General features: G+C 40.8%; 1 protein-coding gene across 1 annotated transcript in view; it reads right to left on the reverse strand.

Moving 5' to 3' along the window:
• Positions 1-14,232, reverse strand: part of st18 (ST18 C2H2C-type zinc finger transcription factor) — a gene marked incomplete at both ends in the record, with an annotated part of 49,407 nt that continues 35,175 nt past the window's right edge. The window contains 13 exons of the mRNA XM_080726256.1: positions 1-141; positions 270-416; positions 504-610; positions 1,126-1,214; positions 1,331-1,552; positions 3,115-3,195; positions 3,886-3,948; positions 4,796-4,864; positions 5,644-5,706; positions 7,248-7,360; positions 8,949-9,191; positions 13,413-13,615; positions 13,969-14,180. Coding sequence (XP_080582382.1) covers positions 1-141; positions 270-416; positions 504-610; positions 1,126-1,214; positions 1,331-1,552; positions 3,115-3,195; positions 3,886-3,948; positions 4,796-4,864; positions 5,644-5,706; positions 7,248-7,360; positions 8,949-9,191; positions 13,413-13,615; positions 13,969-14,180 — 1,753 coding nt within the window. The remainder of the gene's footprint in view (positions 142-269; positions 417-503; positions 611-1,125; positions 1,215-1,330; positions 1,553-3,114; positions 3,196-3,885; positions 3,949-4,795; positions 4,865-5,643; positions 5,707-7,247; positions 7,361-8,948; positions 9,192-13,412; positions 13,616-13,968; positions 14,181-14,232) is intronic.

Here is a 14,232-nt window from a genome sequence, read left to right on the forward strand (position 1 = left end):
TTAAACATGGATGCCCTTAATAGCTTGTTTGATATTATCCAAGAGGGCCTTGCACTCCGGAGAGTATTCATGCTCCGAGTTGTTGTACATATCAGTTAATGTGTTCACATAGGCTTCAAAATTATGCTCACTGATGGGGCCCTGCAACAAAAACATGTTTGTCTATTAGTAAACATGCACAGCATAATGACAATTCATAGAATGTGTGTTTCTAGGGATGCAACAATGACATTATTTGAGGTGGAGAACATGGATGAGGCTTACTGTACCATTTGAGGCAGCTGAATATCTGTTAGGCTGTTAATGAGAGCTTGGCTGAGGCGAGCGAGCTCCTTCAGAAGGCTGTCATTGTGCTGTTCGATCATCTTGTTTTCTTCCTCAATTGTCTTCAGGTTACATTCCATCGATGAGATCTGCTTTCGGAGAGGAAGGAACCTTGTAAACTTGAGGAAGCCACGATCTCAGTTTATGGTATTTTGAGTCTTGTCAGTGTGGATACTTACCTGGGTTTGAAGCTGCACCATGTCTGCTTCTATCTTCAGGTTAGATTCATTGAGATCTTTTATTTCGTGATCCAAGTGATGATGGACATCCTCATTGTTTTCAACACCTGAGTGAAACAACAGACTTTTCATCATACGACAAACTGTGAATCCTGCTAAATAAATTACTGAGGAGCCTCAAATGCTTTCATTAAGTGAAATTAATTCATATACAAGTGCTTTAACCACTTAAACCCTATTAGTTGACCATGGTCCACCAGTAGCCTGGAAACCAGACGAATCTGAAACAGCTAAAAAATAGCTCTGGTGATATTATTATGGCCATGCCAGGCTAGTCCTTCAGGGCTCTATACTTGCCCTGACACCAAATCTCTTTGCTGCACATTTCTGATACTGTAGCTACAAGTTCACAGGTGAGGTTGCACCACATTGTGAGCGTGTGGCTCTGCTATTTTTCTGACCTTGTTGAATCTTGCCCCTCACAAATCTATTATCAATATAAAACTAACACTAAAATGAATCAAAACTAAACTAGTAAACCCACCTTAAAAACGAATTAAAAGTAAAAACTACAATAACCTTGGCTACAGCACACTTGGTTAAACATGTCAAAACAGCTTACCACTACTGGCTTTCAGTTTGATGGTCATCATCTCTTCTCCTGACTGCTTCTTTTTGATACTCTGTGCATTCAGTGGGCAACCAGACAAGCTAACGGGGGTAAAAATTGATATAGTTAAGTTAAGGTTAACGGTTGTGTCACTGTGAATGCAATTCTGTCACCAGCAGTATTGTTTAGACACAAAATGAAGGAGGGGTGGCCTCACCTTCGGTGTGTGACAAAAACATTATTGGCATGTCCAAGGCCATTGCATCCAGGCAAGGGACAGTGGGGCAGTTCTTGTTTATTGGACTTCCAGGGAAATGCCAGTCCATTGATGGGGGACTCCTTCTGCATTTTGGCAGCAAGGGGACAACTCCCTGCCCTGCGGTGGGATGTGTATTTGCCTGATACATGGCCCTGGCCATCACATCCAATTACTGTACATCTATCAGAGACAGAATCAAGATGTCAGATTTGGTATCTTTTTTCGTTGTGCTATTAGTGTGCAACATAATTACCCGTAAAATCCAGGTCATTCACAAGCAAAATGTTGAAACTCAAGATTTTACTGCTGTTTTATGTTCTGCAATGATTATGACCACTAAATTGATGAGAGGGGACATTTTATTGTTGTTAAACTCTGCTTCATGTTAATAATTAACTCAAATTGAATACAAAAATATTAGGCTACTTGTAAAATTGTCAATTGACAATTGTTTAACTTAAAACTACAAGAGCGCATAACCAGTAAATCAATTAATTCTCTGAGTTCATAAAAACCTCTCCATAACTAGACCGGAAGATTCATTTAACCATTATGTTGATTAATCCTGCCAAATGCTGATTAAAAATAAAGTCAACAAAACTAGAAATGGACGCAAGTAATCATACTAACAACAACTTGCTAATCCACAAAAACTTTAGGAAGAACAAATGCTGCTTTGTTGAATACATACGGTACAGTGTGGGCTTATTGATGTTTGTGCTTGAAAACAGACAAACGATTCTTGCTGAATATCATTAAGAGTTTTGTAATTGCATTTCCACATCTGTTTTCTGTGGGTCAGTAATGGGGTGACATGAATTACAGATAATTGTCATGTGTCCCCTCATGCGAAAGAATGTAATTTTGAGGTTGCTCACCCCTTCCCTTATCGAGAAAGGTGAAAGGTTGTGTGAGATGATACAAATGGCACACATACCGTAGAGTGCCACCGCGAAAAGCCTGTTTCAGCACTTTATTACTCAACAGAGAAACAGCACTTAGAGAACAAAACAGCATCAGTCCCATTACTTACATCTACCACAGGTAGGTAGCTCCATGCTAGGCACCCGGACAATAGAAGCATGCCATATGGCCCACTATTTACAATAATCTAGGGACACTATAGATGCACTGTAGGTTTGATGCACTGCCCCCTCCCTTTCTCTCCCTTTCTCTCTTTAATGTTTATGAGATCTATGCCAGTTTAATTCCTAAGCTCAGGCCCTTGCATTAGTAATTAAAAAGAAAAAAATATATAATCAGTGTCCAGATGTATAAGTAAACAAGGTTTCATATATCTGACTTTGGATTTAAGCAGCAAATCAATTACATTAATATTATTCTTTTTTTTTCTCAATAACTCTATTGCAGAGACAACAACTAGAATGATTAAGCTTCGATTGAGTGCAAAGGCACAGAAGCCTTTCAACATTTTCTTCATATGACAATGAATACTATAATTACAAAGAAAGCACTCAGTGAAAAGGGTGATAAGCCAGATATTCCATTCAGCCAATAGGACAAAACGTAAAAGCCTGAAACATGCCCTATAAACATGTTGTTAATCCTTAGAAAATAATTCACTAATGTTGGGACAAGAGAAATATTATTTCCTTTGTTTAACTTAATGGCTTCCAGGTATAATATGCTTCGTTGAGAGCAATAAGATCGTTTCATGATTACCCCCCCTGTTGTTTTATTTTTAAGCTAGTAATTCTATCTGGCGCAATAGTCTCTCTTACTTCATTTCTTGTTCTTCTTTTTCATCCTTGTTTGGTGTGAGCTTCAAACCTCCCTTTCTGGCACGTGGACATCCTGACAGACTGAACAATGATTGGAGATGTTGGGAGACAAAAGGAACAAACAACCATTTAGACATGGCTAAAGTCAACACTTTAGTTCTGTGAAACATATAACGCTTTTGTATATCGTTGTTGTCGGGTGGAAACCTTGTACCGGTATATCCCAAACCGTTTGTTTTGTATTTATCATTTAAAAAAAGTGAATATAGCCGATCTACAAGCACACAATGCCTCGCACCAGGAGGCGGTGTGTGCTTGTAGATCTGCAATTTTCACTAGTCTTGTGCGACAGTCTTGTATGATGAAGCAGGGCTTTACTTTACAAAAACATATACATTTGAAACTTGGAGATAGGAGGTTTCTGCCCGACGGTGACAATACTGTATGTATGAACGTATTTAGGAAATACAAACTTTCCATTACACTCTGTCAGATATCTGTCTCTTGCCATTGCAGAGATCCCCTATCATGTATATGCATTTGCATTGTGGCCCATTCTTTGGTGTTTTAAAATACTTACAGGATACAGTGCTAATGCAGAAGAGAATGCAATGTAACGATTAACGTATACTGCAAATATTGACACACAATGTTGGCTGCATTTATTTGTATTAACAGAACACAATACTTCTGCCATGCTTCAGACAAATATAATTTGTGCTCAGTTCTAATTACTTATTTTTTTTCCTGCAATCTGGTCAGACAGGATACCTTCTGTGCGAAGCATAGTTCCCAGTAACATGCCCGGATCCATCACAGCCAGGTGTTGGGCACCTGCAGGTTGAGAGGAGACACAAAGGCCATGCGGGCGTATCTTATTAGAGAAAAGACTGGGACGACAGCGTGCTGTTAATATGCATCCAAGTTATACAAACACTCAGCCAGGGGCGTCACAAGGGGGGGAAGTGGGACTGGGTCACTAGGGCCCAAAGGTGTAGGGGCCTTAATTATTTAGCTATTGAAAAATAGCAGATATACAAGCTCACAGCTGCGAGCTTGTAGATCTGCTATTTTTGAAAAGTCGCGAAAATGTGTGCAAATCTTTGAATATATTATTTTTTAAGCGAACATTTTTTAACTCAAATTCCGCTTCTGGGGGGTCCCTGGAACTAAACACTTTGAGATGGTGGTCCGTGGCCAAATACACATCATTTTGGGGGTCCTTCACATGAAGAAGTTTGAGCACCACTAACTAACATAGAAACATAGGTTTTTCAAAAAACCTTAGAATGATTTGAAATATTCAATTCTTTGAAATATTCACAATTTTTCAAAAATAGCAGATCTATAATCTCGATGTGATTTTGTATATCTGCTATTTTTCAATAGTTAAAGCACAAAATAATGCGTAATCATGCGCTCCCAGTCTAAATGGGTTAAACCCCCTCCCCCTATGAAGAACATTCATGGGGGGCCTGCAGTGAATCCTTGTACCCAGGGCCCAGAATTTGGTGCGACACCCCTGCACTCAGTAACAAGTTCATGTTAATTAGACCGATATTCCATGTAATCTATACTGTAGGCAATAAAGGACAGCATCGACAGAGGCTGAAGAATAAGATAGCTCTCATACAGTGAACGATCTATCACAAATCACAGAGGTTAGACCCAGGGCACATACTTTAATTCCTGAGAGTTGGCTGCCATCAGTGATTTGAGTGTCTTGTCGGCCAGGGGACATCCAGAAACACTAGATGAAGAGAGAGCCATCATTTCAATGCACTGTTGGAGCCCTGCTGATCTTGAGGACAGAGGGCGGTACAGTATATAACCTGTATATAACACATGAAGCCTATAGCATCCTTATTCTGGGTAAATCATTGCTAAGGCAAAGATCAAGCTCACAACGGGTCACAAAGTAACACATTGAGCTGTATCTGCTATTTTGGAGGATGGGACCACGTATAGACCCCATGGAGGACCCTCGTTAACTATTCATATCGTCTCTGTCGGGTGAAAACCCTGTATGTCCAAAACCGTCCGTTTTGCATTCATCATGAATGTGAAAAACAGCCGATCTACAAGCACACAACGCCTCGCACCGCAAGGCGTTGTGTGCTTGTAGATCTGCTGTTTTCACTAGTTTAAATCATTTTTAAAATAAAACAAAATGAAACTTTTGTGCGACGGCCTTGTATGATGAAGCAGGGCTTTACATTACGAAAGAACGTACAAATTTGAAACTTGGAGATACGAGGTTTCCGCTCGACAACGACGATATATATAACTAAGCAATGTGAACACGCCCTAGTGTGCACCAACAAATTATTTGGGGGACACAATTCTGCCCTATCTTCATAAAACATCAACAATTAAAAGCATGACAGAGGGTATAATTCCCAATCATGTGAGCTGCTCCTAACGCAGGTTTTAAACTGTAATAATGATCAACATTAAAACATCGACATTGTTATCCCAGTCCATATATCCTCTGGCTGGTGCTAATGAGTGTGTAATTAATTACACTACCTTCGATGCGATGCATAATTTCCTGTAACGTGGCCACTGCCATCACAGCCTGGGGTTGGACAGCTGCGGAGGAAACAAGCGTTTAATACATAGAGAAGTATCCTCATCGTGATCGTGCCATATACCTTTTATTGTGTTGTATCTTTTCAGAGATGCTTTATTTTAACCACTTTCACTGTCTCTATTTTGGGGGAATTAAGCAAAGAACTAAAAAAGATAACTAAAAAAAGTCTAAACATGTATTATCTTAAAAATAATAATAATAATCTTTTGAAAATAGCAGATCTACAAGCTCGCATAGTGTCGCAATGTGACTTGCTGTGGGTTTGTAGATCTGCTTTTCTCCCCACATCATTTCGTCCTAAGACAAAGTATACATATAGGGCTTAAGTGGTTAATGGACACTGTGGTAAGAGTTAGTACAGCAGAGAAATTTAGTAGAAAATTATATTACATTGCCTAAAATTCATTTCTGAATGCAGTGGAAAAAGGGAGGCAGAGGTAGGGTGACCAGACGTCCCGTTTTACCCGGGACAGTCCCGTTTTCAAGCTGCGTGTCCCAGTGTCCCGACAAATATCTCTAAAACGCTATTATGTCCCGGTTTTCAACATTCACTGCAAAATTGTCCCGGTTTTCGCCAGAATTAAAATAATAGTAGCTGTTTTCGGTGGTTGCATAGACATTTATCATGTTCTTTTCATGAAAACATGCTCACCTAACCAATCAGAAAAAAGGAACAAATTCATTGCGTGTCTGAATTCAACGCTGAGGCTGTTTGTCAATCACTCACTGCCTGTTTGCAACCCTGCGGTGCGTGTGTGCGCGTGCACGAACGTTAGAGAATGGGCACGCGCGTGCGCGGTAACGTGCGCATTGCTTTTAGGGTCCCAGTTTTAGGCAACAGTGTTTTGTGTCCCGGTTTGAGTGGCTGAAGATATGGTCACCCTAGGCAGAGGTAAATGCTGTGCTGTGGAGTCTAGACAGGCCTATACACCTCCTGTGGGGGTGAATCTCAAGAGTATACCCAGCAGAACATGCACTCTAGCTACAAGAGTCAAGAGCCGCAAGCTTGTGTAGTACAAGTATGTCGTACAGGTAAAAACTCACTTTTCAATTAGATACATTTCTTCTCCACATGAACCTGCAGACATATCAGTCAAAACGATGTGATATATCATGGGGCAACAGGACAGAACGTGGACAGTGAGTAGTTTCAGCGTGCTTTAGCTCAGTGGTTCTGAAACTTCCCGGCTTTTTGAATCCATGTATTCCTTTAACTTACTACTAATAGAAACTAATAGACTAAACATAGGCTAATTAAATTCTTCCATTTCCCACTTTCTCACATACTTCCTGTAGTACCTATGCGTACCACTAGGGGTACGTGTACCCCCATTTGAGAAACAGGGCTTTCACTCACTTGTAGTCGTACTGAGCAAAGGTCTTGTCTGGAATTACACTTTTGTTATTATTACTGGCCATCTGTTCACTGACCTTTTTAAAGGGAACATCTCATTATTCACGCATGACCGAGTGAAGATGCCACAAGATTTCTACCCCACCCCTTTAAAATAAACCCCAATATTTAACAGCGCATCATCACCTCATTAGTTCCTTCTTAGCATCTCGTAATAGCAGCTTGGATTTGGGGGAGAGCATGCTGCCGTTATCTTGATAATGTTGGTCCTCCAGGGAAGCCTCATCAAGGTCCTCCTGCTGAGAAACAAATACATAATATGTCTCCTTAACAGGGGTGTCGCACCAAATTCCAGGCCCTGGGTACAAGGATTCCCTGCGGGCCCCCATGAATGTTCTTCATGGGGGTGGGGGTTAACCCATTTAGACTGGGAACGAATTATTTTGTGCTTTAACTGTGAGCTTGTAGATCTGCTATTTTTGAAAAATCGTGAACATTTCTGCAAGTCTTTGAATATTTCAAATCCTCCTAAGGTTTTTTGAAAAACCTAATAAGTCAGTGGTGCTCAAACTTTTTCATGTGAAGGACCCCCAAAATGATATGTATTTGGCCACAGAACCCCCATCTCAAAATATTTAGCCAGGGACATTACAAATGTTTGCTTAAAAACTACATATTATATTCAAAGATTTGCACACATTTTCACGACTTTTCTAAAATAGCAGATCTACAAGCTCGCAGCGCGGCACTCGGTTTTTAAAAGCTAAATATAAAATAAACTAGTAAATCAGTCCCACTCCCCCCCCCCCCCCCCCCCTTGTGACGCCCCTGCTCCTTAAACCAGTGCACATTGTTATTTGAATCTTCAGACTCGATCATGATCCGCAATGACCTAAAAGTGAATAATCAATGGAAAGTCCCACTTAATGCTCTTAAAACACAAGCCCTGGGGTTAGAGTGCAAGGCAAAGCGATTATGCTTAAGGATACTTATACTGTAGTAAACCATACATCCATTTAAAGTCATACTTAATCCCTACAGTATTTATGATGTACAGCCATGACATTTAGATTTCCTTTTATTTTCCAAAGACAAGATTCCGTTGCCACCAGATGCTGTGTATGATTTAGAAGCAGGTCAGACATGAGGCTTCTTGATATCAAGCATAAAAATGGATCCCACCTATAAAAAGAAAAGAATAAAAGAAACAGAGCCCTGAAGCCCAGATTAAAATCCCCCTGGGGGCCCTTGGGAACATTCTAAAGGCCCCGGCTTGGTCCATGTCCCCGGTATAAATACTGTATGTCACAGATTCTTAGATTTGCAAGATGTGAGAGAAGAAGATGATAATTTCTATTTGAGCGGTCTATTCTTGTTGTACTTGGCACTGGGGAGCTTATTTCAGTGAAATATAGTAACACTGGTCTCTGGCAACTTATTCAAACATTTAGAGTGTGTACTATCTGTTAGGAATCCATGTTAGAGTTCTTGTCCATCGTACCTCTTCATTACTGAGTCACACAAAGGCTGTTATTGTCTTTAGTAGCTGTGACTGAAAACTAAAATAAATTAGATGACTGCTCACAACACCTTGCGCTACGGGGCGTTGTGAGCTTGTAGATCTGCTATTTTCGGCAAAGAGGTTTGGATGGGGAAAAGAGCAGACAGTGAAAGGTCAAGTGTATTAAGTATTGGCGGTTCAAGTGGTTAAATATCAGGAAACACACATTAACATGAATCCAAAATACGCTGATGATCGTGCTGTCAAAGAATGAAACTATATCTATGAAAAGGTTGTGGGGGTCCCTCCCTGCTTCATCTCTCGCTCAAATAAGGGGTCCCCGGCCTGAAAACGTTGAAGACCCCTGAAATATACTGTGATTTTACCTCTTGCAAAAGTTGTGCTGTACTGAAGTTGATGGGGATGGGGCTCTCCCAGCAGTCCCTCTCACACAGGGCCTGATAGAAGGCAGGGTTGATGAGCACACTGCCGGCCTTGGACATGGTGCACTCAGGAGAAGAGAGCCGCTCTTCTGAAGGCACCTGTGTGTGGGCTTTCACATTCTCCGTCTTGCACTTTTTCATGCTCAAGTCCAGGGTCCCATTTTCATCCACCTCAATGAGTGTGTCCTAAACATTTAATGGAACATGAAGGAATAAGGTCACTGGTGTGTACATCCAACCGCCTTGTCTATATTTACACGGTGGCCATTTTGCTCTGACTTCATACTCGGGGGTTGGGAAGCCCCCGAGTCATAAGGGAAAATGCCTGCCATGTGATTATGGTCAATTGGGTTCAGGTGCAGGATAAAGAAGTAATTATAAAAAAGAAGGAACATCCACACACTATTTAAATTCACTGTTTCACAGTGTTTCGGTGACCGTATAGGTCACATGGTGATAGACCATCATCAGGTATCCATGCCTCATGAAGGTCTATGAGACATAAAGCATTCATTACATGATCCCAGTTTAGCTAGACATCCAGATGAACCAGAAAAACTATACTATACTATAATGTAAATATTAAAACAACAATACTCTTCATAAAAAAACATGATGCTGATTATGAAAAGGTGATTTTGCAACCCTGCAATTTTGCATGGACGAGTTTGAAAAATGTAATGCTCAGTGGAATACACATTATATTGAAATGAGGGATGCTCTAACGCGGAGCAAACTACCACACTAAGCCAATGTTAATTCTATTCAACACAGACACAGAAATAATATACGCGGGTGGTATAGTTTTTCAGTGACAGCTGTGTCATCTGTTTTCTAGGACACACAACCAAGATGGCAGCTGGGGGCGGCTGGTTTTAGGTCATCACCATTATAACAAAAAATTAAAAAAGCTTAATGTAGCATAAGTTTCTTGGCTGACAGATGTGCCAGTCATTTCTGTGCTGAAATGCGTATGACCGCTTATGGCCGAGATTTTCATGGCGCTAAAAGTTTTACCTCATTAAATACTGAAATCCTTTCTATAAATGAAACCAATTATTCGGCGCATATGTCTCATTAAACCCTATACGCCATTATTTTCATGACAAAAGAGGGCTTTTCAAATTAATTAAGGGGGATGACTTTCGTGGATATCGCGTGTTGCTATCCACTTTAATTATCAGGCCATGTTATGACATGTGTATCTAATCAAAATAAGATCAGTGTAAAATTAAGCGGTATGGAAGAGTGACCTTTTCATTTTGTGATTTATTCAATACTAAATGTTAAAAGTTATAACCCAAACTGTTTGTTATGATACTTATTGCATACACTTTGCTGCATTTCTTTTTTCTTTTACTGATCTAATGCACACACACACACACACACACACACACGCACACACGCACGCACGCACGCACGCACGCAAGCACGCACGCGCGCGCGCGCGCACACCCATTGCTATTAACCACGCTTAGTGAGATAGATTTATCTTACTTTTGCCTGTAATGACAAAACGGGGATGTCAGGGTTAAAGTGGACAGTAGGCCTATAGTCAAAATTAAAACAAGCTTTTTTAATTCACACTTGTTTTACGGCACATAAGGTTGGTTTCGTGTATATTTAAAATCTAGCATATTTATTTATTTAGTTAGTTAGTTAGTTAGCTAGTAAGTTAGTTGTGTATTTGTTTGTTTATTTGTTTATTTGTTTACTTGTAACTACACATTGCACTCCATTGTGTGGTCTTGTTCTGTGGACTTGATAATACTAGTTGTATTATGAATCTCTCAGAGACAGACAAGTCGGCTGCAAAGAGAACAGATGATTAACTTGCTAACACTGTTTAATTCATTCAGTGGGCCGGTACCTGGTGCCGGGCCACGTTCTCAGCTCAACAAGCTGGGAGACAAGGAATCTGTGCTGCGTAGGAGTGGAAACCCTGAATCATCTACACTATATATATAGGCTTATCATCGCTGTCGGGTGGAAACCTTGTATGTCCAAAACCGCTTTTGTATTTATCATTTAAAAAATCACACCCGTGTGAAGTGGAGCTGTGTGTGTGTGTGTGTGTGTGTGTGTGTGTGTGTGTGTGTGTGTGTGTGTGTGTGTGTGTGTGTGTGTGTGTGTGTGTGTGTGTGTGTGTGGATCATGTGTACCGATTTTTGTGACATTTGAAGAAAATATGTAGGAAAAGGAGCAAAAAGTGTTTTTTGGAGAAAATTCAAGATGGCGGAAAATCTATCATGGCGCAAATGGGCGTGGCCTATATGGGGAGATGCGTCATGACCCAAGGAATCCAGGGAAAAAATATTTTAAATTTTCCGACCTACGGTTCAAGAGTTACAGGCCAAAACGTAAAGTGGGGTGTTATGGCGCCACCATGCGGCCAAATGACACAATTATTTTTTATTTAATCCTTGAAATCATTATGAACCTCCTCTCCAAGTCTTGAAACTCTAGCCCCTATGGTTTGCGAGAGACAAATAATTGAATGTGAGTTTTTGCGATTCCCATTATAAGTCAATGGGGAAAATTAATTCACTAATAAATTAATATCAATTAAACTATAGAACCTTTCTCTTAGAAAAGTAATAGCCCACGATTCCCGAGTAAGCCGTTCGATTTGACATATGGCGCGAGTGTGTGGTGGCAAAACTGTGGGACTAGTGGCGTGCCGAAGTTTAGGAAGTTCAGGCTACATACAGACACACACACAGACAGACAGACAGACACACAGACAGACCCACACGGCCACGTATAGGGAGCCTGTGCTTCACACAGCTCCAAAAATTGTGAAAATAGCCAATCTAGGTGTTGTGTGCTTGTAGATCTGCTATTTTCATTAGTTTTGTGTGACATACTTATATGATGATTCTGAAGCAGGGCTTTACTTTACAAAAAAACATACACATTTGAAACTTGGAGATACAAGGTTTCTGCCCGAACAGTGACGATATACCGTATAGGCCCATCGTCACTGTAGGGAGGAAACCGTGTACGTCGAAAACTGTTACTTTTCTGTAAAATGGAAAAATTCCCTACTGATCCAATATAGTTATTATTTAGTTATAAGCTCTTGTTAATACTTTTCATTGGTTCAATGTTTATAAAGCTCACAGACCTAATCACTTTTACTTTCTCTTTCATAATTTTTCAAGAATTGAGGAAATATTAGATCTACAAACTCAAAACATGTTGAGGTGCGACGCATGGTGAGCTCAAAGCAGATATTTTGCGTGACACTGGAAAAAAGGTAAATAATTGAAATACGGAGATACAAGGTTTCATGCCAGCATCAACACACACACGCACGCACGCACGCACGCACGCACGCACGCACGCACGCACGCACGCACGCACGCACGCACGCACACACACACACACACACACACACACACACACACACACACACACACACACACACACACACACACACACACACCTATGCCAATGCAAATCAATTAGAAAAGGCCTTATTATATAAATGGGGGGGAAGGAGGGGGGGTTATACCAGTGTGTACTTTAAAAGAAATTGGATTTGAGTGAGTCTAAGATTTGAGATGACGATCCTTTAGCTGTTGGATTTAATCCATCCAAATGCTTCCATAGACTCTTGGGTGCAGGCACACTGCCGGCGCTGGATCATAGAACCACGCAAAATATCCATCCACCATCTGCGGCATGCGCCATGCAGTTTCACACTACTACTGCTCCGGCTTTATGTACGACGTGTTCAACCATGAGGAAACAAATACAGCACATGTTTTACCACTTAACCACTTAACCACAAAAAAAAAAACATTCTAAATTATTTTTCGACAATAGCGGATCTACATTCATCGCAGAACCCCATGTTGTGAGCTTGCATATCGTCGTATCATCTTAAAAATGATTTAAACTAGTGAAAACAGTCGATCTACAAGCACACAACGCCTCGCACCGCGAGGCGTTGTGTGCTTGTAGATCTGCTGTTTTCACTATTTTTGTGCGACAGCCTTGTACGATGAAGCAGGGCTTTGCTTTGCGAAAGAGCATACAAATTTGAAACTTGGAGATACGAGGTTTACACCCGACAACGACGATATCTGCTATTTTCGAGAAAAATAAATTATTAAATTAAATTAAAATGTATTCACCTATAATGACATTTCCAAACTGTGAAGCCAGGGTTAAAGTGGTCAACAAAAAGAAGGTTGTAAATAAACTATATTGTAAAAAGGAATGTATACATGTGTGATAAAGCTGTATGAGGTGGCTGTATCTTGTTTCTCTGCCACCAGAGACTGGCTCCTCTTGCCAAATGTTTCTCTTTTGATGTCGCTCCTTTTTTGTTATGCACAAATCAGAGGTCCTTTAAAATGACCACATTAAATGCTTCTCCAAGTGGTCTGATTTGATTACCTTTGTGGAGGTTGCCAGGGGTCGGGCAGCTCCGGCGTCCATGTTACCTCGGTAGCGTGTAGAGAGGTTAAGGATGACGGCGGTGGCCGCTGGGCCCTGGAGGAGACTGTCTCCGTTCTTTAAATGACTGGGTGGGCTGTGGTGACCAGGGGTGGGCAGCCGGCTGCCAGGGGCACTAAGGAGTCCCGGGTATTGATGAGGAGCTGCAAGACAAATAGTCACTCAGTTGTTTTGTTACTGCTTTTTTGCCCCCACCAATTTGCATTTCTCGATGCAAAAATATGTTTTATTTTCCAATTTTTCCAATAAATTATCATTACTAATAAATTGCTATAATAGAATTAAAATCTAAAAGAAATGATGGACCAACTAAAAATTTAACTTTTATTACTGTTGTGACTGAGCATGGTCGGACATACAGCAGATAGACTAGTAAACAGGAGCTGACCGTCTCATTTAAGACGTGGCTATATCTGCCTGTATATCTTGTAATGCATAACACGCTATGGTATATCAGGTTTGTTCTTGTCAGTCAAATATAATGTGTGAAACTCACATTCGGGGAAGTGTGAAGAGATTTCTTGCTCCTGGTTGGATGCCATCAGAGGCTGTTTACCGAAGACCTGTGCATCAAAACTAGCATAATCAAAGCGGATCTTGCTGAATTTGTCCATGTCCTTGGCGAGGTTGGTTTGCAAGGCCGCTACCGGATGGGAGAACCTATAGTTCAACTGGCTCATGTCAAACTGATTCATCAAGCTGATGGGTCTGGGGGGAAACAAAATGAAAGCAAAGATGACCACGCTTTATCAAGTCCCAA

This window comes from Nannobrachium achirus (genome assembly GCF_963921795.1).
Source record: "Nannobrachium achirus genome assembly, chromosome: 5".
Lineage (NCBI taxonomy): Eukaryota > Metazoa > Chordata > Actinopteri > Myctophiformes > Myctophidae > Nannobrachium > Nannobrachium achirus.